Source organism: Zalophus californianus, chromosome 4, assembly GCF_009762305.2.
Source record: "Zalophus californianus isolate mZalCal1 chromosome 4, mZalCal1.pri.v2, whole genome shotgun sequence".
In the NCBI taxonomy this organism is placed as follows: Eukaryota; Metazoa; Chordata; class Mammalia; order Carnivora; family Otariidae; genus Zalophus; species Zalophus californianus.
In genome coordinates this window covers 21,056,576-21,082,205 of record NC_045598.1, presented here as the reverse complement: position 1 = coordinate 21,082,205, position 25,630 = coordinate 21,056,576, and the positions used below count along the sequence as shown (strand labels likewise).

Genomic DNA, 25,630 nt, shown 5'->3' with positions numbered 1-25,630 from the left:
CTATTTTGGTGAGGATGAAGTGGAGACAAGGAGTAACTTTCAGCACAGAGCCCACAGGGTTGGGGCAGTTCTAGGCTTTTGACAGAACTATGGTCTTTGGCCTTGGTCAGACTAGGGACTCCTCAGAGCAAGGATCTGTCTTCTCCTTCAGACTGGCAGCTCACGAGGGCAGCGATGGCTGTGTCTCTCCCTCAGAGGGGTGGATTCATAAGGCAGAATTTCCTCTTTTCCAACAGACTGGGCATCCCCGAGGGCGAGGCTGTCTCCTCCCTGGTTGGGGGCATCTGTGGGCAGGCTATGTCACACCTACTGTGGCTTCCTGTGGGCAAGGCTGGCTGTGATAAGGGTATCTTCTGAGGGCAGTGTTTGGTCTTTTCCATCAGCTTGGGGCTCACTGGAGTTGGGGCTGTGACCACTGAAACTCAGGCTCCTGATGACAGGGCTGTGTCCACACCCCACCTCAGACTGGGGGCTCCTGGGCAGGTTTAGGACCTTCTCTAGGTCAGGGCTCATCTCTCCCTCAGACAAGGGACCCAGTTCCTCTGTTAGCCTAAGCCCAACACTTACCGAAAGAGAGGCTCCATATCAGATGGACCAGCCCAGTGTTGTTGGCTGAGCTGACATGCAGAGAGACTCCCTGGCTAGAGGTGGGTGTTCCCAGTGACTTCGGGATGGGGGCCCCACCCAAGGACCTGGCTTCCTTGCCTTACGTCCTGCCCAGCAGAGCCCGCAGGCAGGCCTCCCCTAATTCTTTATTTGGCTGTTGAATGGGGATTGGAGTGTAAAAGTGAGTCACACACCTGGGTCTGGGCCTGCCTTCCGCTTCCTTCCTATTCTCTGCCCCAGTTCCCGAGTTCTCTGAGAAGCTGACCAGGAAACATGCTCTCAGTGGCCCCCGTCTCTCCCTCAGCCTGTTGCCACTCTTTAGACCACTGTTTCTGCTGTTTCTCAGGTAAGAGTCTGGTGGCCTGGGTGAGAGGGTCAGGTTTGGCTGCTTTGTCTAGCTGCTCCGTAGAATCCTTAAGGCTGTTCAGGCCCTGGAGGGGCCCCCAGAGCTGGGTTATGTCTGACTCTCCTCCCACCAGCACACCCCCATAGACACACAGCCCTCCTTGGTCACCACAGACACAGCACACATCCTTTTTCTCCTCACAGACATTTAACAAATGGGAGCCGGGTCCCATTTAACAATCACACATCCTTTTATGCCTCACAGAGCATTCACACACAGCGCACAGAACACACCCTCATCACCCACGGACCTAGTTCATGGCCCTTCACGGATGCATAACACACAACAGACCCTTGACATCTACTGATAGAACCCATGACCCTTCACTACAAACAATACACGAACTGTCACAGTGGACACGCTATCCCCTCGTGTGATGCATATTGTCACCCACGGGATGAAACACACATCTTTATAGACATACGACACGTACAACACATAAACCCTTGCAGGACACAGCAACCCAGACATGAAAGACCCTCTGCTCACTTGCTGTAGACAAACCTACTCCACAAAGATCCCACAAACATCCGCCCTACACACACACACACACACACACACACACACACACACGCATGCCAACCACAGGTACATATCACAGGAACTCTCCTCACCCCCAAACTGGTTCCCAAGATCTTTGGGTGCTGCTGCTCAGCTGGGGCAGGGACTGGGGTCCTGCTTGTGCGTCGGGGGCCGGCCGGGAGAAGTGCTAGGGGTCCTGGCCACAGCATGGGGCATGATGGGAGATGCCACTGTCCTAGCTGTCTGACTGCTACTTCGGAATGGCCCCAGGACTCAGCTCAGGCTGGGAATAAAAAAAGCTGGCTAGCATTCATCACATGACTACTGCGGGCCAGAGATCACGCTCCGTGCTTGTACAAGCATTATCTTACTTAACGACACACTACCTTTATGAAGTAGATACTGCTATCCTCATTTTATAACTATGTTTTGATATAGGCTTAGAGAGGTTAAGAAACTTGCCCAATATGCCACGGACAAGAGACAGCAGTGGGATCTAGACATAGGTAAATCTGACCCCAGAGTCCACCTCTCTTTAATTTATTATTATTTTTTTTAGAGGGGGAGGGAGAGGGTCAGAGGGTGTGGGAGAGAATCTTCAGCAGACTCCATGCCTGGTGCAGAGCCTGATGCGGGGCTTGAACTTACGACCGTGAGATCATGACTTGAGCCAAAATCAAGAGTTGGATGCTTAACCCACTGAGCCACCCAGGCGCCCCCTCTTTAATTAATATTTAATTAATTTTTATTGTTTAAAGAGGTAGCAAATAAGCAAGTTAAAAGTTCAGTAGCCCTGGCCACATCCCCGAGGCTTCCTTCTGTGCACGATGAGGTGGCCCTCTTACAAGCTGGGGGAGGGGAGCAGGTGTGCTGTTGCAGGTGGGCCCAGGCTGGAGAGGGAGCAGGTGGGGACTCAGTCCGACCAGGGGAGGGAGAGGGTGTGGGAGAGGAGGAAGAGGAGAGAGGAGAATGGGGACGAGCTGCGAGGCACTGTCCTCTAACAGACCTAATCTCGTTGTGAGGTTGGTGGTCCTGTCCTTCCTCTACAGATGAAGAGTCCGAGGCTCAGGTGACGTGGCTGCTGAGTGGCAGAGTGGGGACTCAAACTCCCAAAATCTGAGGGAGGATGAGTAAGAGAGAGAGAGAGAGAGAGAGCGCACGAGCCAGAGAGGGTCAGAGAGGGAAACTGAGGTTGTGGTAAGGAGGAAGAGAAGGTTCCGGGCTGCCAGGCATTGGGGCTGGCATCTCAGAGAGGGGTCTTGGAAAGAACCTACTGCCCAAGTTACTTTTTGGCTCTCAAGGGCCTCTGGTTTTGTGGTAATCCCCTCTCCTCCAGTGGCTCCTGCTCTAGCCTGTTCGTTTGCACCATCTATCCTTGTGCTAATACTATGACTTAATGACTGTAACTTTCCAGTAAATCTTGATTTATGATGTGGTATGTCTCTTGACTTGTATATATACGTATGACAAATGCCTGTGTACCCACCACCGATTAAACAGAACCTACAGGTGTAACAGAAGCCTCCTGTGTACCTCACCAGTCCTGCCCCCTCCCTCTCTTCCCAGAGCTAATCATATCCTGAATTTGTTTTTCTGTATCGATGCATATGTATTGTGTGCACCGACAGTAGTAAAGTTTTAAGAAATAGTATCATGCTGTGTTTATCCCTCTGCAACTTACTTTCTTCATTGAGCATTATGTTTATTGTTCATGTTATTACATGTGGCTCTGTTTGTTTCAACATATGCATAGGATTACATTGCAGAAACATACAAATGTATGTTTCCTTGTATCCAAGGAAATATTAATATTTCTGGTGTGTACCTAGGAAGGATGTGCACATTTTCAATTTTATTATGAAATTAATTTCCAAAATGGTGGTGCCATTTGTATTATCTTTTTAGTAGTGTGATAACAATTTCCATTGTTCTACATCTTCCCCAATACTTGGAATTGCCAGACTTTAATTTTTTCCAATTTGGTGGTTGGTTGTTTTAGTTTGAACTCCTGATTTCCCGAAACATTGATCAGATTTTTATGTTTCTTAGCCATTTAGGCTTTTTCTTCTGTGAATTGCCTACTCCTTTCTTGACCCATTTTTCTTTTCTTTTTCTTTTTTTTTTAAAGATTTTATTTATTTGACAGAGACACAGCGAGAGAGGGAACACAAGCAGGGGGAGGGGAGAGGGAGAAGCAGGCTTCCCGCGGAGCAGGGAGCCCCGATGTGGGGCTCGATCCCAGGACCCTGGGATTATGACCTGAGCCAAAGGCAGACCCTTAACGACTGAGCCACCCAGTCACCCATTTGACCCATTTTTCTATTGGTCTTATCTGTAAGTTATTGACTTGAAGGAATTTATATTATATTATGCTTGAAGGGGCGCCTGGGTGGCTCAGACAGTTAAGTGTCTGCCTTTGGCTCAGGTTATAATCCCGGGAGCCCAGGATTGAGCCCCACATTGGGCTCTCCACTCAGCGGGGAGTCTGCTTCTCCCTCTGACCCTCCCCCTCTCATGCTCTCTCTCTCTCTCTCTCTCAAGTAAATAAGTAAAATCTTAAAGAAATATGTTATGTTTGCAAATTCTTTGGTATAGGGGTTGCAGATATTTTCTCCTGGTCTGTGACTTGTCTCTTCCTCTTTTTATCACATCTTTTGATGTACACAGTTTTAAACCTTATGTGGTCAGATTTATCCCACTTTTCTTTGTTATTTATAATTTCTATGTCTTAATTTTAGAAAATTTCCCCTGCCCTTATATCATAAAGATATTGTCCTCTATTTTCTTCCAAAACTCTTTGTATTTTGCTTTTCATAGTTAGGTCTTTATGCCAGTTAGAATTTAATTCTGGACATAGTGTAAGTTGGTGACCTAATTTTATTATTATTTTCCCCCTAATGAATAGCCAATGATTTACACCAATATCTACTCTTCTTTTATTGATCCGTAATGGTAACTCTGTCATATGAATCAAGTTTCCATATGTGTGCTCTTTCTGGGATCTCTATTCTGTTTCCTCGGATTATTGTTTATCCCTCTGTTAATACCAGCCTGTCATAATACTGTAACTTTATAATAAGACTTGTTATGATAGGGAAAGTCTTATCATTTGTCCCTATTGTTCATATGTTCTTGTTCTTCAAACGTTTCTTAGCTAGTTTTGAGTCTTTTCCATTTGGAATTTTAGAATCAGTTGTAACGTTTCTTAAGAACTCTATTGGGATTTTTTTTCCAAGTGTTTTACATATGCTATTTCTTTTTTTCTTCCTCCAGCTCTAGTGAGACATAACTGACAAATACAATTATAAGATATTTAAGGTGTACATCATGGAGAGGCGCCTGGGTGGCTCAGTCGGTTAAGCGTACAACTCTTGGTTTTGGCTCAGGCCATGATCTCAGGGTCGTGGGATCAAGTCCTGTGTCGGGCTCCACACTCAGCAGGGAGTCTCTCCCTCTCCCTCTGCTCCTCCCGCCTCTCTCTCTCTCTCTCGAATAAATAAATAAAATCTTAAAAAAAATAAAGTGTAGGGCGCCTGGGTGGCTCAGTTGGTTAAGCAACTGCTTTCGGCTCAGGTCATGATCCTGGAGTCCTGGGATCGAGTCCCGCATCGGGCTCCCTGCTCGGCGGGGAGTCTGCTTCTCCCTCTGACCCTCTTCCCTCTCGTGCTCTCTCTCATTCTCCCTCTCTCTCTCAAATAAATAAATAAAATCTTTAAAAAAAAAAATAAAGTGTACATCATAGTGATTTGATATATGGATACATTGTGAAAGGATCCTTGCCATCTAGTCAATTAACACCTATTGAGATTTTGATTGGACTGGCACTGAATTTATAGATTAAATTGAGAACTTACATCTTTATGATATTGGCAGTCCCAGGCATGAATATGTTACATCTATCTGTTCAACTACTTCTTCTTTACTTACTTTTCAATGATTTTATAATTTCCTCCATCAAGATTTTGCACATCTTTGGCCAAAAGCAAAGAATTGCCAAGATACGTTTCTTGCTAATATAAATTGTGTTTTCTTAAAAATGACATTTTATGGGGGCACTTGGGTGGCTCAGTCAGTTGAGTGTCTGACTCTTGATCTCAGCTCAGGTCGTGATCTCAGGGTTGTGAGTTCAAGCCCCACATTGGGCTCCATGCTGGGTGTGGAGCCTACTTAAAAAAATGATGTTTTATGTTTATTGTTTATTTATAAGAACATGATTGATTTTTATATATTGATTTTATGTTCAGAAATCTTGTGGATGGTTTTTGTTGGTTCTAATAATTTGTCCATGCAAACAATCACACTGCCTGTGAAAATGATAGTTTTGCCTGTGCTTTCAATCTTCATAACCTTTTTAAAAAATTTCATATTCTTCACAACAGAGTGAGATACTCATTATTCCCAGCTTGCAGCTGAGGAAACTGAAGCTTGAAGAGATAACTTGGTTTTTCCAAGTTCGCACAGAGAGCTGATGGCAGTCAAGTTGTGAACGCTCGTGTCCCTCATTCTAACACCCATGCCCTCTTCCCCGTGAGATTCTTCCTCCCACATTAGCCTCCATTACAGATGAGGAAAAGACTGCTCACAGAAGCGAGGTGTCTGCGTCACTCTGCGGGAAGGACAGATTGAGAGAGCCGAAAGAAGCTAACAAAACCTTTAAGACAGCTGTGCAGGACTGAACTAGCATTTAGTGAATCTGGATCCTAATTCCAGCTCTGCCGCCGACGAGCCATGATACCTTGGATAGGTCACTTCGTCTCTCTAACCTCATTCATTCATCCAATAAGCTTTATCGAGGAACACTTGCAATGTGCCAGGCAGTGTTCTAAGATAATGGGATACAGTAATAAACAAACAAATAAATTCCCGCTCTCAAGGAACTTACAATTTAGTTGGAAGACAGATAACGAGCAAAGTGAATAACTAAAATATATGGTATGGTGTGTTCAGTAAGTGCTGTGGAGAAAAATAAAGCAAGGTAGGGGCCTAGAGCATGCTGGGGGATGGCTGCAATTTATTAGGGTTATTGGGAAAGTCCTCACTGAGGAAGTGGCATTTGAGTAACTCTGAGTGTCTGGGGAAGAATGTTCCAGGCAGAGAGCACAGCAGGTGCAAAAGCTCGAGGCAGGAGCATGCCCAATGTGTTGAGGCAGAGGAGGAGGGTCAGTGTGACTAAAAGGTGGGGAAAAGAAGTAGGAGCTGAGGTCAAGTCTTACAGGGCCTTGTGGGCATTTTAAAGGATGTTGGCTTTCTTTCTTTCTTTCTTTCTTTCTTTCTTTCTTTCTTTCTTTCTTTCTTTCTTTCTTTTTCTTTCTTTCTTTCTTTCTTTCCTTTCTCTCTCTCTCTTTCTAAGATTTTATTTATTTGAGAGAGAGAGAGAGAGAGAGAGTGAGAGAGAGAGAGAGAGTACAAGCAGGGGGAGGGGCAGAGGGAGAAGCAGATGCCCCACTGAGCAGGGACCCTGACTTGGGACTCGATCCCAGCACCCTGGGATCATGACCTGAGCTGAAGGCAAGACACTCAACTGACTGAGTCACCCAGGCACCCCAGGGTGCTGGCTTTTTTTCTAAGTGTGACGGAAGCCACTAGGGAGTTTTGAGTAGAGGAGTGATGCGATCTGACTGATGTTTAATAGGCTCTACTGCACTGCTGTGTTGAGAACAGGCTTAAAGGGGGTGCAAGGATGGAAGGGAGACTAGTGAGGGGCCACATCTCGGTGAGGGAAGATGGTGGCTTGGACCAGGGCCATAGCAGTGGGGATGGTGCAAAGTGCTAAGGTTTTGGATCTATCAATTGATCAGTCATTTAAAATTTAAAGTAAATTTATTTATTTAATTACAATTAAAATTTAAATTTAAATTTTAAAAAAAGATTTATTTATTTATTTGACAGAGAGAGACACAGCAAGAGAGGGAACACAAGCAGGGGGAGTAGGAGAGGGAGAAGCAGGCTTCCTGCGGAGCAGGGAGCCCGATGCGGGGCTCGATCTCAGGACCCTGGGATCATGACTGGAGCCGAAGACAGACGCTTAACGACTGAGCCACCCAGGCACCCTGCAATTAAAAATAAATTTATTTGATGAAGGAAACTTTAAAATATTCTGTGAACCCATGTGCAACTCTTGATCTTGGAATCATGAATTCAAGCCCCCACGTTGGGCCCAGAGATTACATTTTAAAAAATTAAAATAAACCCAAACATAAGGCAACTCCTTAAACAAGCAATCCCCTAAACTTCCTGATAAGAACCCCAAAAGATTTTTTATGCCAACTTGAATATTTATACTCTTAGGAATGTAGATGAACTAGTCCAGAGTTTCATAACCTCAGCACACAACATTTTGAATAAATTTTTGTTGTAGGGACTGTTCTGTGCGTTGTAGGATGTTTAGCTGCATTGCTGGTCTCTAACCCCTAGATGCCAGCAGGACCCCTGTCCCTCCCTCCCCTGCCAGTGGAGACAACCAAAATGTGTTCAGATACTGGCATACATCATACCTGGAGGGCTACGTAGCCCCCATTAAGAACAACTGATATAGTCAAATGCCTACTTGCAGTATTTAATTTATCCCTTTGGTTACATACTTAAATATTTTGGGCAGTAATTAATTATTTTATATATTTTGTTTTTTACACTCTCAAATCTCATGAAACAAATTTATTTCAGTTCTTTATGTGCATCGTTGATGTCAGCATCTTTATTGTTCTTGTTCTTCTCTGTCACTTAACAGAGTTTTCCAGGTTACATCATTTTCCCTTCCATCTACATTGTGTAAGATCCAGCACCTGACACCCTAATAAGATGCCATCGTGGAAAAATTACTTCCCAAGACACAACTATCCATTATAGAACACTGGGACAGTTTTCTTTTTCACTGTTGTTCTGATCTCTAAAATCTAAACAACAGCTGGATCGCTCTAAGACAAACAACAATGCCCCCCTTATAAAAGATTGAAAACACTTACTGGTATAATGGATCCCATGGACCACCAGCCAGCCTCAACAATTATCAACACATTTTTCCACTGAGGTATGTCCCGTATTATTTTGAAGCAAATCCCAAATATGTAATTTTATCTGTAAATATTTTGTATGTGTCTCTAAAAGATAAGAATTCTTTTTAAGATAACTGTGAGCAATTAACATTAATTCCTTAATATAATTGAGTATCTGATAAGTGTTGAAATTTCTGATTGTCTCACAATTTTTTTTCTTTTTCTTTCTCTTTCTTTCTTTCTTTCTTTCTTTCTTTCTTTCTTTCTTTCTTTCTTTCTTTCTTTCTTCCTTTGTCCCTCTCTCTCTCTCTTTCTTTTCTTCCTTCCTTCCTTCCTTCCTTCCTTCCTCTCTTTCTCGCTTTGTCCCTCTCTCTCTTTTACAGTTTGTTTGCATCAAGATCTAAAAGAGGCTCATATGTAGCAACTGGTTGCTCTATCTCTTAATTCTCGTTTGATCCATAGGTTTTTCCATCATCCTTCTTCTCCCTTAAAATTTATTTGTTGAAGAAACCAGATTGTTTGTCTTGTGCATTTTCTCTTGGCTGAATCTGCTGAGTGTATCCCTATGATCTACTCCTCTGCTATATTTCCTGTAAACTGGTGGTTGAACTTGTTGATTCTATTTCCTTGGCAATACTGTTTCATAGGTCATGGTGTGATTTGGGTGTGGAGCAGGGAGCCCGATGCAGGGCTCGACGTGCGGCTTGATGTGGGGCTCGATGTGGGCTCGATGCGGGGCTCGATCCCAGGACCCTGGGACCATGACCTGAACCGAAGTCAGACGCTTAACGACTGAGCCACCCAGGTGCCCCTATTATGGTTAGCACTTTTATTATTCCTTGTACTCATTCTTCTTGAGTCCCTTTCCACTGTGTTCTTGTGTGGGTGTGAATTTTTAGTTATTTTTTAGTCCTTTATTCTGAAATAATCATAGATTCATGGGAAGTTGCAAAGACGGCACACTGAAGGGGTGCCTGACTCTTGATCTTGGGGTTGTGAGTTCGAGGCCCACGTTGGATGTAGAGATTACTTAAAAGAAAAAAAAAAGATAGTACACAGAGGTCCCAAGTACCCATACCTAGTTTCCCTCAAAGCTTGATTAGACACGGATTTAGATATATATTTAGAGTAGAACTGACCGAATTGGCTAACAGAATGGATGTGGTGTGACAGAAAGGAGGAGTAAAATGTTGATAATCTCTGCCTAACTCCCTTGCTTGTTGATCATCTCAAAAGGGGTACCGAAACACCCCTACTCCAAGAACATGTGTAAAGGACTACTGAGCGCAATAGTCCTGGGTTTGAGACAAGTGTCCTTGGCGTCTGTGGTCAAATGAGGACTGGTGGATCCCGGGGGTCCCTCCAGGCTGATGCCTCTCATAGAGTGTGGTGCCTGGAGGGTGGCTGAGAAGGTGAAGCCAATTTGGGGAAAGAGGATCCGAGTTGGGGAACAGACCTAGGGCCTTGGCTTTTCAGTTGGAGGTCAATAGACCATGTTCTCTTGTGTCTCAGGGCACTCAAGGCTCAAGATGCCTCTAAGGGAGCTGGGGAGGGATGACCAAACCAGGCCTCTTCGAAGTCCGTCACAGGAGGCCTGGGCTGCATGTTGGGATGTGAGGAGAGTGTGTGCGGTGTGGTGTGTGAGTGTGGAAAAGTGTGAGTGAATGGGCAGGAGGAAGGAGGTGACTGGGCGGATGTGAGTAAGGGGTGACAGATTTGGGCACTTGAGTGTGTGAGTGTACATGTGAGTGGAGGGATGTGATTGTGAGTGGGTGTGTTTGCATGATACTGTGCATTGAGTGTATGTGGCCATGCAAGGGTTATACATCTAAGAGGTTCGAACATGTCTGCCTGTGTGTGATGGGGGTGGAGCTGGGGCAGGGGCAGAATGTTGGCCCTAGCTCTTCAGGGCTGAGGCACATGTTAAAAGTGATTTGGGGATGCCTGCGTGGCTCGGTCAGTTAGGTGGACACCTAACTCTTGCTCTCAGCTCAGGTCTTGATCTCAGAGTTGTGAGTTCAAGCCCCGTGTTGGGCTCCATGCTGGATATGGAGCCTACTTTAAAAAAAAAAAAACAAAACTGATTTTCCCTTTGAGATCCATTTTTGTCAGGAGTGGGGTCCCATTCAGCAGGAGAAGGTTAGCCCAGACAAGCAGGGCAGAGCTGAGGCTGGACCCTGAAGGGGTGGGGGTGGGGGTGGTCAGGAGCCTCTACTCCTGGCTCTGCTTCGTACCTGGCGTTGGGACCTGCTAGACCCGCTCCCCTCTCTGTGTAGAAGGGTGTCGGACTGGCTGATATGTGGACACCTTGCTTTCGTAGGCAGTGTTGACTACAGTGCTTGGTGCCTGGTGGTGCTTAATAAATGTTTCCTCGTGGAATGACTGGAAGCTGAGGCAGGGAGGCCTGGCCCGTCGGTCGCTTAGGTACACGCAAAGCCTCCCGCCAACTGACTTTCTCGCACACGCACTCACTCACATTCACAAACCCACCTGCGTTCCCCCCGTCGGTTGCCCACACCTACCATTCCGGCGGACTCGCACGCCCCGCGCTCCCGCGTGGGCTCTCCCACCCGGGCTCCGTGCTTCCGGGTGACCAGGGCTGCCCGGCCCAGTCACCTCGCTGACCACAGCGGCTCTTCTGAGCTCCTCCTCATCTTTTTCTTTCTTTCTTTCTTTTTTAAAGCAGTTTAACTTTATTTGTTTATTTTTTTAAAGATTTTATTTATTTGACAGAGACACAGCGAGAGAGGGAACACAAGCAGGGGGAGTGGGAGAGGGAGAAGCGGGCTTCCCGCGGAGCAGGGAGCCCGAGGCGGGGCTCGATCCCAGGACCCCGGGACCGTGACCTGAGCCGACGGCAGACGCTTAACGACTGAGCCACCCAGGCGCCCCTCATCCTTTTCTTTTTTTAAGATTTTATTTATTTATTTGAGAGAGAAAGAGAGAGAGAGCATGAGCACAAGTGGGGGGAGGCAGAGGGAGAAGCAGGCTCCGCACTGAGCAGGGAGCCCGACGCGGGGCTCGATCCCAGGACCCTGGGACCGTGATCTGAGCCGAAGGCCCACGCTTCACCCACTGAGCCACGCAGGCGCCCCTTCTTCTCATCCTTTTCATGCTCTCGCTGTCTCTCCCTCCCCTCTCTCTCCTCTCTGTGTCCCTTTCTTTCATTTTTTCTCTCATGCCCCTACACAGACACGCACACCAGGCGCACACTCACCACCTCATGGCGTTCTCTTCTAATTTCCTTGGTGTCTGGGCCTCCTGTCTCCTCATTCCTCTCATGCTCTCTGTCTGTCTTTACATCTGTCTTTCTCCGTGTGCCTTTCTCCGTCCATCTCTCACTGTTTCCTGACTGTCCCCCCCCCCCGTGCCCCCCACCCCCCTATTCTGGTTTTCTCAGTCCCTCATCCCTCTTCTCTCTTCCTGGCTCTCGTGCTCAGTCTCTCTCTCCTGGAGTGCACCCTTTCCCTTTCTGCTCTGTCTCTTGTACCCCAGCTCCCCGACTCGCTGGTCCCTGCCCACGCCCCAGCCTGCCCCTGGCTCCGGGAGAACCCTCTGAGCAGTGGTCAGGGCCCAGCCACCGAGCTTGGAGGTTTTTGTGCCACCCGTTGGAGGAGCCCCAGGGTCACAGCATTTCCGCCCTGGGGGTGACTTGGCAGTGGTGCACTCTGTTTCCTCACTTCTGCAATTTCCAGATAGCACAGTGTCTGCAGACAGAGAGACACTCAGATCCTGCTGCTGCAGCCACTCAGCCCGCTCAGCCTTCCCTGATTCAGGTAAGGGGGTGGGGGGGCCCCCGGTGCTGGCTGGGCAAGGGGAGACGTGTGACAAGGTCCTCAGGAGACCAAAGTCTGAAGGGACCGTTTTGGCATCTTCCTCAGGCCCGGTGTTTAGAAAGGATTCCTCGTGACCCAACTTGCCAGGAAATGCAGCTCCCCACTTTGGTTGTCTGAGGCCCGGGCCGAGCTGAAAGTGAGCCCTGAGATCTATCTCCCTGGGAGCTGACGACGGTGATGAGAGGGGGCTAGCTAGAGGTCAGGAGCTGAATGCCCTCTGCTGGACTGGCTGCCTATGGTGTCTTGGCCAAGTTATGCTCCCGCTCTGCAGCTAAATTTCCTGCACTGTCGAGTGGGGCTAATCCCGCCTCTCCAGCAGGGCTGTCGGGAGAAGCTCTGGGTCTGGTACAGGGCTGGGTACTGAGGAACTCATGAGATGCTGGGTGTTCCTGGGGGATGATGAAGATAACCAGGTTATTGGTACAAAGGACCTGGCCCGCAACGGGTTTCCCCTAACAGGTCCCAGGTGGGAGGGACAGGGCACAGGCTGGTCTCCCCTTGTCCTTTGCTGGTAGGAGGTCCCAGGTGGGCCAGCTGAACCAGGGTCGCTGTGCAGACACTTGCTCTTCTGTGGAGAATGAGGGAGCCAGCAGAGTCTCTCCGTAAGCATTTAGGCAACTCTGATTTAGATCTGTTTGAACTGGCAGCTGTGTTCCAGGTACCTGGAGTGTGTGGGTGTGTGTGTGTGTGTGTGTAGGAGCTATGGAAACAAAAGAAAGAGATGTTCCTACCTTTAGGTACTGACAACCCAGCCAAAGAAGGAAGTCTGCTCTGGACATGAGGAAATGGCCCTGAGTCTGAGGTGGGCACCTCAGGATTGGCAGGATTTTGACTTTAGCTCTAGTTTATAGGCTGGGACGTTGGCAACTCAGGAGCCTCACTTTCCTCTTCTGTAGATTAGGTTTAAAGTCCTGACTTTTGGGTTTGTGCGGGAGGATGAAGTAAGAGGCCAGGTGGGAAAAAGTTTTGTCAATGGTGAGTTGCTGCCCAATGTGTTACTACTAATATTGACACTGCAATCCTTACTGTAAATGCCTTACAGGGGGGAGTTTGTTTTGTTCATTGTTTTATCCTACCCTTAGCACAGTGTTTGGTGAGCAGTATAATCTTAGAATATGAATTGAACAGATGGATGATAAAGTAATATGCTGTACTTAAAAGAGAATGGACAGCAAGCCAGAGGCCCAGCATCTGGTCCCAGTTCTGCTCCCGATCCTGTTGTCACCATGGGCAAATCTCTTCTCTTCTCTGGGCCTCAGTTTTTCCATCTGTCCAATGAAGGTTTGGGTAAGGAGTTATAGTCTATGGCGTTAATGACAAAATCAGCCTCCAGGACTGAGTTCCTGCTCCTGGTTGGTATTGGGGTGGGTGGGGGTGTGATGAGACGCTGGGGTCCTGTCTGTTTGTCCTTTTACAGGGAGACCTTTACAAAGGGACCCCTCCTCCCCACCCTAGGCCCATGAACAAGGCCTCGTTGAGGAGAGGGGGGTGCTCCTCTTTGTCAGTGGCAGCCCCCCCCCCCCCCATGAGGGTTGGCCCAGGAGGAGGCACAGCTGAGCTGCAGTGTGGGAGCACTCCCTGACTGGTCCTGGGGGAGTGTGTCTGGGTAGGGCGTGGAGCCCATTCCCGGAAGGACAAATGCTGGGCCCCCAGCACAGCCACCTCTCTGACCGGCCCCCATTGGGTTCCTTGGCAGCAGGGTGGGTGGGGAGAGGAGCCTCTGCTGTATCTTTGCACGTGTATGTGTGTCTGTGATGGTGTGGGCTGTACTGGGGCGTTGGCCCTGGCTGTAGTCACATGTGCCTGGAACATGACCAACGTGCAGGAGGGTCTGGTACAGCCCAGCAGTTCCCAGAAGCAGAATCATCAACCAAACCAGCTGAGAGGTTGGTGTACCTTTCTTCCCTTGTGTCTTCAGCCAAGGAGGATCCAAAGCCAGACTCTGTGTGTTTGTGTGTGTGTGTGTGAGAGAGAGAGAGAGAGAGAGAGAGAGAATATGTGGGGGGAGGACCACTGCTCAGCAGTCCCTCCCCACCCCCTTAGTTCTGTAGGAGGGGGACCCTTAGGGCCTGGGTTTGATGCTGAGCTCAGCTGGCTGATGGGAGAAGCATGTCAAACATTTGTGCAGGCCCCTTTATAGTTTATAAAGTCCATTTCAGTTTACCAAGTGCTGTACTGTTGATAAGACAAACCCCTTATCACTCCTACCATCTTACTTTCTTTTACAACAATGCTCGAGTTCTTGAGGTTGCCCCTCCCCGCCCCCCCCCGCCCCACCCTGCGGATTTTTCAGATGCAGATCACAAGTCTCAGAGCTCACTCACTCAAGGTGGTGGGGGGCGTGGCTAAGACCCAGAATCCTGATGCTCTGATCTCAAGTCCTGTGATTTCTCTTCAGCTGTCGCTGGTGGCGGCGGGTTTGGTGCGCGGCTGATTGGTTCACTCATCCATTCCTTCAACAAATGTTTTCTCAGGGTTGGGGAGTTGCTCACAGTTACCGAGCAATAACCATTTGGATTGACTGCTTCATTCTGCTTTTACAACTACCTGCTGAGGAAGATTTATTATCCCCATTCTGCAAATGAGGAAAGGGAGCCGCTGAGAGCCAAAGAGCAGCCAGGGAAGAGCAGAGCCCCGTGTGGATCCTGGTCTGTGGGACCCCAAGGTCTAGGCCCTGTACCCTATGTTTTCCCTTGGGCTGGGCCCCGGGTACCCACAAGGGCACCAGCAGGACGGACGCAGGAGTTCCCAGGCTGGAAGGCGTGGTCCTTTGGTGTGATTCCTGGTATAATGTAGGGGTAAGCCCAGTACTAAGAATCCCACAGGAAGACATGCCTCTCCACTCCCTCCCCTGGCCCTGGCCTACTTCCCAGAAGGAGGAGGGAGGGGGAGGAGACCCACAGATACCATCTGGGTATTTGGGAGCCAGAAGGAAAGACCCAGGCCAGGTTCGGGGTCCCCCACCTCCACAGGGATGTCCTAGACCAGCTGAGCCCAGACTGAGTCTCACCAGGGCAATATATATTCCCTGGGGTCAGGGAAGGGCCCTTTGTGAGAAGGGAGATTGGGAAAATCTGGTACCCAGGCCACTCCCACCTCAAGAGCCCTAGACCTTGTCCCTGACCTCTCAGAGACAAGGAATTCCATTTCTCCACCCAGAAATGTGCCCGGCACGGTGCTGGACTCCTTGTCTTCGAAACTGTGGGGAGCCCAGAATTCCCCAGAGGTCAAGATACTTGCTCCCTCAATTTCCCCCTCAAATCCCTCCGCTTTTTGGAGAAACGGTAGTGAAAGCACTCCGTGAGAGGAATCTTTAAAGAGTCTGGCCAGCATGGTCAGGCCAGGGCCCAAATGCCAAGGAACAGGGGAGGTCAGAATAGGAGTAACTCATTGACTGAGCATCTACTATATGCCAGGCACTTTAGAAGTTTACCTGCCTTCAACCTCAGGCTATCCTATGAGGTCATTGTTGATATTATTCTCATTTTATACATGAGAAAAGTAGGACTCACAGAAGAGAAATGATTAAACTGTTGTGTTTGAGAGGTCTCAGGAAATCTAAGGGCTGGGAGTGACTGAGGCTGGTGTGTGAGGGTTTGGAAGTAGAGGATGAGGGACAATGTAACTGTGTGTGTGTTTATCTATTAGTAAATGTCTCTTTTTTTGAGAGAGAGAGAGCGAGCATGTGTGCGTGTGCACACACACACCCACGAGTTGGGGGTAGGGAAGAGAGAATTCCAAGCAGGCGCCATGCCCAGAACAGAGCCCAATACTGGGCTCGATCTCATGACCCTGAGATCATGACCTGAGCCAAAATCAAGAGTTGGACGCTTAGCTGACTGAGCCAGATGCCCCTACTAGTAAATATTTCTTGCGTGTTTGCTGTGGAGGAGGCTTGTGTACATACTGGTGAAATGCCAGAAGCCTTGAACCCAGGGAATTCCCAACCCAAAGGAAAAAGAAACCAACAGCCATTATAATGCAGTGCGATGTGTTGTGTTATGGAAACCCCAGGCAGCATCTCTAGCTCTGTCTGGGTTGAGGGTACCTGGGTGGCTCAGTTGGTTAGGCGACTGCCTTAGGCTCAGGTCATGATCTTGGATTTCCGGGATTCTAGTCCTGCTTCGGGCTCCCTGCTCAGCGGGGAGTCTGCTTCTCCTTCTGACCCTCGCCCCTCTCATGCTCTCTCTAGCTCATTCTCTCTCTCAAATAAATAAATAAAATATTAAAAAAAAAAAAACAAAAACTCTGTCTGGGTTGAGAAGCCAGACTAATGGTAGCTAGCATTCCTTGAGCTTTGATTATGGATCAGGCATTTTCTATTTAATCCTTACAACAACCCTATGAAGTATTCTTCTTCTTATTTTTACAGAGGAGTAAACAGAGGCCCATTGGAGGTTAAATTAATTATCTTGGGTAAGAATCAGCTGATGGCATTTTGCCAACTGTCACTAGCTGCCATAAAAAGATGTGACTGTTTCCTGGAAGCTTTCAGAGTTAATGATACATCTGGAAGCCTGATGTAGGTGGCTTCAGGCTGGCGTGAACTCCATGTGAGCTGTTGCAGTGACCGTGCTGCTATTTTGAGGAACATTTGATCTGATCTAATTAGAAAATTGGATTTCCTGTAGATACAGTTTTGTAGAGCTGTTGACTGTGAATATCTTGAATTGTGCTAAGCCCTTTACACACATTATTCATCAAATATTCATGGCACTCTGGGGATATATGTGCTTGGAACATCCCCAGCTCCATTCACAGAGGAAGGACCTGAGGCTCGGAGAGCAATGTGCTTGGCAATGGTCACAAGCTAGGGCAGGATAGAGGCAGAATTCTGGTTTGTCTGACCAGAGTCTGTGGTCTTAACCACTGTTCTTTCCAAACACTTTGTATCCTTTACCTCACTGGCTGCTCACAAAAACTCCAGGTGTGATTGTCCCCATTTTACAGATGAGGCCCAGAGAGGGTCAACAGTTTTACTAAAGTTGCAGAGCAGTAGGTCTTAAAGCTGAGCCCTATGATTCTAAGTTAAGAATATACAATGTACTTTCAAATCTACCATTGCTTGGGTCCATTAAGAAAAAAAGAATTTTTTTTAAGGATTTTATTTATTTATTTGTCAGAGAGAGAGAGAGAGCACAAGCAGAGGGAGCGGCAGGCAGAGGGAGAAGCAGGCTCCCTGCTGAGCAAGGAGCCAGATGTGGGACTCGATCCCAGGACCTTAGGATCATGACCTGGGCCGAAGGTAGACGCTCAACTGACTGAGCCACCCAGGTGCCCCAAGAAAACATTTTTTTAATTGTGCTAAAAACACGTGCCATAAATTTCCCTTTGTAACAGTTTTTCAGTACACATTATAGTATTGTTAACTGTATGCACTTTGCTGTACAGCAGGTCTCTAGAACTTTTCCATCTTGCCTGACTGAAACTCTATACCCACTGAACAACAATTCCATTTCTCCTTCCCCCAGTCCCCGGCAACCACCCTTCTACTTTGCGTTTCTCTGAGTTTGATGACTTTAGATATTTCATATAAATGATGACTTTAGATACTTCATATAATCATTCAGTATCTGCCTTTTGGTAATTGGCTTATTTCACTTAATATTATCTTCAAGGTTCATCCATGCTGTAGCACGTGACAGGACCTCCTTTCTTTTGAAGGCTGCATAGTATTCTGGTATTACATACATACCATGTGTTGTTTACCCATCCATCTGTTGGTGGACATTTGGGTGGCTCCCACCTCTTGGTATTGTGAATAGTGCTGCTATAAACATGGGTGTGCGAATATTCTTCAAGATCCTGTTTTCAATTCTTTTGGAAGTGTACCCAGAAGTAAGATTTCTGGGTCATGTGGTGGTTCTATTTTTAATTTTCTGAGGAAACTCTACTGTTTTTCATCCTGGCTGTATCATTTTATATTTCCACCAACGGTGCACAAGGGTTACAATTTCTCCACATCCTTACTAGGACTTGTTATTTTCTGCCTTTCTGATAGCGGCCATGCTGCCGAGTGTGAGGTGCTATTTCATTGTGGTGCTTATGTGCATTCCCCTGACGATGAGTGGCGTTGCACATCTTTTCACATGCTTGTTTGCCATTTGCTTATCTCCTTTGGAGAAATCTATTGACGTCCTTTGCCCATGTTAAAATCAGTTATTATTATTTTGTTATTGTTGTTATTGTGTTGTAAGAGTTCTTTATATATTCTGAATATTAACCCTGTCTCCAGTATATAGTTTGCAACTTTTTTCTCCCATTCTCTAGGGTGCCTTTTTCCTCATTGTCTGTTTCCTTTGCTACAAATGTTTTAAAGTTTGATGTCCCCCCATACATTTATTTTTGCTTCTGTTTCTTGCATTCCTGCTGTCATAGCTGAGAAATTATTGCCATTCCAGTGTTACGAACCTTTCCCCCCCTATGTTTCCTTGTAGGAGTTGTACATTTTCAGATCTTATGTTTCGATCTTTAATCTGTTTTGAGTTCATTTTTGTATATGGTGTAAGAGAAGGGTCCATCTTCATTCTTTTGCATGTGGATCTCCGGTTTTCCCCTTGGCACTTGTTGGAGAGGCTCTCCTTTTCCCATTGCGTAGTCTTGGGACCCTTGCCAAAGATCATTTGGCCATATGTGTGGAGGTTTATTTCTGGCCTCTCTGTTCTGTTCCACTGGTCTATATATATATTGCTCTTTATGTTGATACCATGCTGTTTTGATTATTGTACTTTGTTATGCTTTTTGAAATCACGAAGTATGAGGCCTCCGGCTTTGTTCTTCTTTCTCAAGAGTGTTTTGACTCTTTGGCGTCCTTTGAGATGAGATTCTGTCTGAATTTTAGGATTTTGTTTTCTGTTTCTGCAAAAAATGCCACTGTGATTTTGACGGGGCTTTGAATCTGTAGATGGCTTCGTGAATCTGTAGATGGCTTTGACAAGTATGGACACTGTAACGGTATTAAGTCTTCTAGTCCATGAATGAGGATGTCTGTCCATTTATTTGTATCTTCTGTAGTTCCTTGCAGCAATACTTTGTAGTTTAGTCATTTGCCTCCTTGGTTAAGTTTATTCCCAGTATTTTATCCTTTTTGATGCCATTATAAATGGGATTGTACTCTTAATTTCCTTTTCTCTTTGACCTATTTTTATTCTTTTAAGATTTTATTTATTTATTTGAGAGAGAGAGAGAGTGTGCGAGCAGGAGGAGAGGCAGAGGGAGAAGCAGACTCGCTGTGGAGCAGGGAGCCCGACTCGGGGCTCCATCCCAGGACCCCGGGATCATGACCTGAGCCGAAGGCAGATGCATAACCGACTGAGCCACCCAGGTGCCCCTCTTTGACCCATTTTCAAATCTTTATTTTACCAATGAGGAAACAGAGAGTCAGAGTCATGGGGTGAGTTTAGTGTTTGAACTAGAATTTGATTCCAGCTCCAGGGCTGCCTGGTAGGAGTGGTATGGATGCAGAGCAGATCCTCCCCTCCCTTTGCCCCATTCCTGTTCTTGAGTCACAGGACAGGTCTATGAGGGGTAAGTTGGCCAATGCGTGGTTTGCTTCTAGCAGAGGCCTTGGCTTGGCTTAGGAGATAGGATGGGTCTTGGAGTTCAAAATCCTATCTGCCACTTCTTAGCTGTGTGACTGGACAAGTCTGTTTCCCTCTCTGGCCTCACTTTCTTCTTTGGAAAAATGGGCATTATGTAAAACTCACCTCACCAGGCTGACTTGAGGAAATGTATTCATGGGTATGTAGTGTCTGTATATTTAATCCAGTACCCTGAAATTAGGTAGGCTGGCTGCGACTCCCCTCCTGTCATGCCCTACACACAAGGCAAGGCATATTTGGCTCCACGTGTAAATATCCACTTGGAGCCTGTGTCCCTCCCACACCCCACTCCTAGCCTGAGCTGCGTCGACGGTTGTACCCCCAGACTTGCAGCTCTGCAGGGAGCTGCTGGTGCATGAGATTGCATGAACTTGAATGTGAGTGATTTATAGCTTATAAATATCTAGACATTTGTACTTTAAAAAAATGTATTTATTAGAGAGAGAGCGTTCTTGTCGGGGGGGCAGAGGGGCAGAAGGAGAGGGAGAAAAGCAGACTCCCCACTGAGTGCACAGCCTTATGGGATGGGGAGAGGCTGGGGGCCGGACAATCCCACCACCCAGGGATGATGACCTGAGCCAAAATCAAGGGCCAGATGCTCAAGCAACTGAGCCACCCCGGTGTGCTGACATTTGTACTTTTGACCCCGAATGGCCCCACAAATGTTAGGAGCTGGGCTGACTGGTAAACCCAACTTTCCAACCCACAGTGCACACTGGGGAAGTAACTGGCACATACTTCCTTCTGCCCAGATCCAGGTGGTCCCTCCGCTCTGACTGTTCAGCTGAGAATGGGAGCCCAGGTTCGCTAGGGGCATGATGTTCTCAGACAGTATGGGAATGGTAGGGGGTTGGGACTGAATGCTATGCACAGTAGAGGATGGGATATCCAGATGGCAGAATTCTTCTGTCTCCGTGAATATTTATGGCTCCCCTTGCCTACCCCTAGTTGAGAGCTGGGCCTGGGCTGCTGCCCAGACTTGAGGCATCAGGGAACTGTGCCCTTATGTAAGATTGATTGGTCTGAGCTGCTGCTGCCTTCTTTCCCTCCAAATGCTCATTCCCTTCCTGACCTGTTGAGAGATTTGTTGGCATTTGCCTAAGGCCCTGTCTGGAGCTGACAGGGAAATCAGTATGTGGGTTAGAGCCCCTGGGACAGTGGTGACCATAGTCCCCTCCCCTGACTTCATGTGGCTGAGCTAATGGGGAGAGGGAGGCCTGGCCATTGTGACCAGTTTGCGTGCTTATTTTTGGAACCACTGTTAGAACTGTAAAGTTTTGCAGGTGACGAAACTGAGGCTCAGAGAGGTGAAGTCACTTGCCCAAGGTCACACAGCAAGTAAATGGCAGAGCCATGTATGAACCCAGGTCTTTCTGACTCTAGAAAGGGATTGTTCTCCCCCTCCTACTGTGCTTCCCCCAGAGAGACTGGACACGTTTCCTTCAGACCGGTTTCTGCCAAATAGTCATCAGGGGCTTGGTCATTCATTCATTCAGTGCTCAATGTCTGACACTGGGGATAAAGAATGAAAAAGATCTAGTCCCTGCCCTCTAGGAGCTCCAGGCTGGTGAGGAAATGGCCATAGAAATCAATACTTACAACACATTGTATCTGGTGCTGTACTGAGGAATGTGCCCAGTACCATGATGACCCGGAGAAGAAGGCAACTCATTCTGCCTGGGGCAATTAGGGAGGGCATCCTACAGGAAGCATTCTTTAGATTGGTCTTTTTTTTTTAAAGATTTTTATTTTTATTTATTTATTTGTCTGAGACTGAGAGAGAGAGAGAGAGAGAGAGAGAAAGAGAGCACACGAACAGGGAGAAGCAGGCTCCCTGCTGAGCAAGGAGCCTGTTGCGGGGCTGGATCCCAGGACCCTGGGATCATGACCTGAGCCAAAGGCAGACACTTAACGACTGAGCTGCCCAGGTGTCCCTTTAGTTTGGGTCTTAAAGGAAGAGTGTGAGTTTGCTAGGTAAAGCAAGAGGCAGAAGGCACTCTCAGAGAGGTAGCAGCATGTGCAAAGCACAGAGGTTTGAGAAGAAACAGAGTTTTTAGAGAAGCAGCAGGAAGTTCAGTGTGGCTGGAATACAGGGTGTGTAGTAAAAGAGGCTGGAGGGAAACGAGGTGTGAAAGGAGCTTGGATTTGATCCTGGGCAATGGGGAGCCATGGAAGGTGGTAGACTAGTCGAGTATGTGGCTGAGAGTGCTGAAGCACAGTACTTCTCAAACTTCAGTGTACCCACAAATCACCTGGGACTCTTGTGAAAATACAGATTCTGATGCAGCAGGTCCAGGGTGGAGTATGAGAGTCCGTATTTCTAACAAACTCAGCTGATGCTGCTGGTTCGAGGACCTCGATTTGAGCAGTGAGGCTGTAGAGGGCTCACTCCGTCTCATAGGGAGACTGCTCTGGGGAGCAGGCAGCTCCTGGTGCTCTTCTGTCACGGGGTAGATCAGGCCTCGGGTCTGCCCTTCTTCTTGGGTCAGCCCTCCTGCAGCTCACACAAAGAGGTCACAACAAGGTCAAAATTTTTGGTTGCCAGACATCTGTTGACTCAACAAATGCTTACCAAGCTCCTGCTCTGGCCACACGTGTGCTAGGTGCTGGAGATGGAGAGAGGAATTGGAAATGCCACCTTGTGGTCCGTGTCACCACCCTTTCTTGCCTCCAGAACGGGTTCTCTGCTTTGCCCTTTGTCCCCTTACTATCTATTCCCTGTCCAGCAGCCAGGGAGTCCGATCATGTTACTCGCCTGCCTGACACGGTCCAGCGGCTCTCCAGGGCTCAGAAAATAAAATTCCACCTCCTCACCACGGCTTAGGAGCCATCTGGGGTCGGTTGCCCCCAAATCTCATCCAATTCTTCCCATTTCTCACTCCCCTAGGACCACATGAATCTACTGGTTCCTTGAGCAGGATGCATTTGTTCCTATCTTATGATACGATGAACTTATCCCACTGCACATGAGACACTTGGCCTAGAATACTCTTCCAGATTTGCTCTTGACTTGTTCCTTCCTGCTTTTTAGATTTCAGCCAGGAGAAGATAGGGGTTTTCGCAGGACCCTAAAGCTTGTACAATTTGGGGGGTCCTTGTGAAGAAAAGTGACCAGATTGCAAATACACAATTAGATACAAGACCTAGGAAGGGGCCTTGAAACTTATGTTTCATTGGCCTCATGGTAAATCTTCCTCTGGGTTTGTTAATAGGTCACCTCCTCTGAGAAGCCTTCCCTGGTCACTCTATTTAAAGCAGCCCCTTACCCAAACTCCGTCATGTCACGATTTTTATTTCTTTTATTGAATTCATCACAATTTGAAACTATTGTGTTCTTTTACCTCTCTTTTTTGGTCTGTTTTCCCTGACAAGAGTGTAAGCTTCTCAAGAGGCTGTTTTATTCCTGCAGTATCCCCAACAAAGTGCCCAGCCCTCAGCGGGCTATCGATACCTGTCAGGTGAATGAATGGACATGTCCTCTGCCCTCCAGGAGCTGCTGGTCGAGTGTGGCAGGAGGCCACAGAGATAATTTCAATGGTATAAGATGCTGTAAGCTATGGGTGCTCAGAGGATGAACGCTTAACCGGGTCTGGGGGCAGAGAGCAGGGTGTGAGAGAGGCAGGGAGGCTTAGGAAGAACTAGCTGCAGGGAAAGAGGCCAGGGCAGTCTTCAGGTGACCAGTAGGTAGCCAGGCAGAGTGAGGGAGGGAAGCATGAACAAAGGCATGGAGGTCTGAGCCCCTAGGCCCAGAAGAGACTCAGCTGGTTACATTGTGGGTGACATCAAAGGGTTCCACTGACGCAAAGGGACGGCTGGGTGCTACGTTTGGGATGAAGGCTAAAGGGGTGGGAGTCACATGAAGACCAGGATCTGGGAAGACAGCAGAAGTAGGAAGAGCCAGGGTGATGGGTACGGGAGGCAACCAGGGCAAGGCTTTGGGCAAAGGCAGGGGTTTCACCCAAGACCCCCCACACTGATTCTGACTCTGTATCTGGAAGGAAGAGGCCTGCACTGGGCTTCCTGTGGGGGCTCTGTGGACTGGGGATGCTCCAGGCCCAGAACAGACCTGATTACAGGTTGGGTTCACAGGGAAGCTGACTCTGAAATGGAGATTAGCATGTAGGAATGTTTTTCCAGAACTGTTTTAAAGCAAAGTCAAGACACTGTATAATTCTACCTATAAATACTTCATGATGTGTATCTAATAGATAAGGAATTAAAACATATAAAAATATAGAGCCATAATATCATTATCACACCTAACAAAATTAACATTGATTTCTTAATTCCAGCTCATACTGAGTCTGTGTTTGAGTTCTTCCAATTGTCTAAAAACTAATTTTTATAGTTACTTTGTTTGAATCAGGATACAAACAAGGTTCACAACTATTTGCTCAACTAAGCTTCTTGAGTGAGAATTTAACATTCCACCTCTTTCCTTCTCCCTCATTCCTCAGCTCATGCTTTGGACGCTGCTCTCCTGATGACGGGGAGCTGGAGTTCCCTGTTGCCACATGCTGTGTTTGCTTTGCTTTTTCTTTCTTTCTTTCTTTCTTTCTTTCTTTCTTTCTTTCTTTCTTTCTTTCTTTCTTTCTTTCTTTCTTTCTTTCTTTCTTTCTTTCTTTTTTTTTAAGATTTTATTTATTTATTTGAGAGAGAGAGAGAGAGAGAGAGAACATGAGCAAGGGGAGCAGCAGAGGGAGAAGGAGAAGCAGACTCCCTGCTGAGTAGGGAGCCCGGGGCTCGATCCCAGGACCCTGGGATCATGACCTGAGCTGAAGACAGACGCTTAATGAACTGAGCCAGCCAGGGGCCCCTACTTTTCTGTCTGCATCATACTTGATCTCTCCCTGTGGCGTTTCACGCTGCCGGCCCCCATTTCCGTGCTCTTGAAACCTTCTCCAGCATGGCTGTCCTACCTCTCTGTCCTGTCCCTGCCCCCTTCACAGGTTTCTCCTCCCCCTCTGACTTCTCCGGGGAATGTTGGGCTCTTCAGGATTTGACTCTGGATCCTCTGGAATTTCAGGGTGCCCCAGATGTGTCCCCGGCTGGATTCATCCTCTGCACCCCCACACTGTTCCTCCTCAGTGTCATCTCCATGAAGATGGGTACCACCCCCAGCCCAAATCATCTGGGCCAGAAAGTTGGCAGTCCTTGACTCCCCCCTTTCTATCAACCCGTCTCCCATCCATCACCAAGTTCCATCCATTCAAACTCCCAAATAACTCTGACAACCATCCATTTCCCTCCATTTGCCCCTTCATGCTCCCAGCCTCCTTTGGCCCTGCAGACAGTTGCAATTGTCTTGATGCTCTCTCCTTGCTTCTGGTCTGAAGCCCCTCTGGTTTGTTCTGTACACAGCGGTCAAAGCCCTCTTCCCCAAACCGAGATCCAGTGTTCTCCCTTTCCTGTTCCATACCCTTCAGTGACTCCCCATTTTCTACAAATCCTTAGCCTAATATTCAAGACCTTTCTTAAGTTGACCAATACATACTTACTTTGTAGGCCCTGTCTCTCCTCACCATCCCTGCCCGCCCCCCCGCCCCACACTCTTTAAGGTTTAGCTAGACCAGGTATCTCAAGCTCCCTGAGCACAAGGTCCATCTCCTCGTCTTCCAGGACTCTGCACGTGCCATAGCTCTGCCTGGGGCTCCTCATCTGGCTTAC

General features: G+C 47.6%; 1 protein-coding gene across 4 annotated transcripts in view; it reads left to right on the top strand.

Annotated features, from left to right (window-relative positions):
• Positions 1-878: 878 nt before the first annotated feature.
• The window catches only part of PTAFR (platelet activating factor receptor), a 36,503-nt gene continuing 11,751 nt past the window's right edge, over positions 879-25,630 (top strand). The window contains exon 1 of one of the 4 annotated variants that reach the window (XM_027580409.2): positions 879-952. In XM_027580409.2, coding sequence (XP_027436210.1) covers positions 880-952 — 73 coding nt within the window. In that variant the 5' untranslated portion in view covers position 879. Of the gene's footprint in view, positions 953-8,452; positions 8,562-9,313; positions 9,346-12,219; positions 12,303-25,630 lie in introns of those variants that run through there. The other 3 variants (XM_027580424.2, XM_027580432.2, XM_027580416.2) reach the window with 3 other exon arrangements.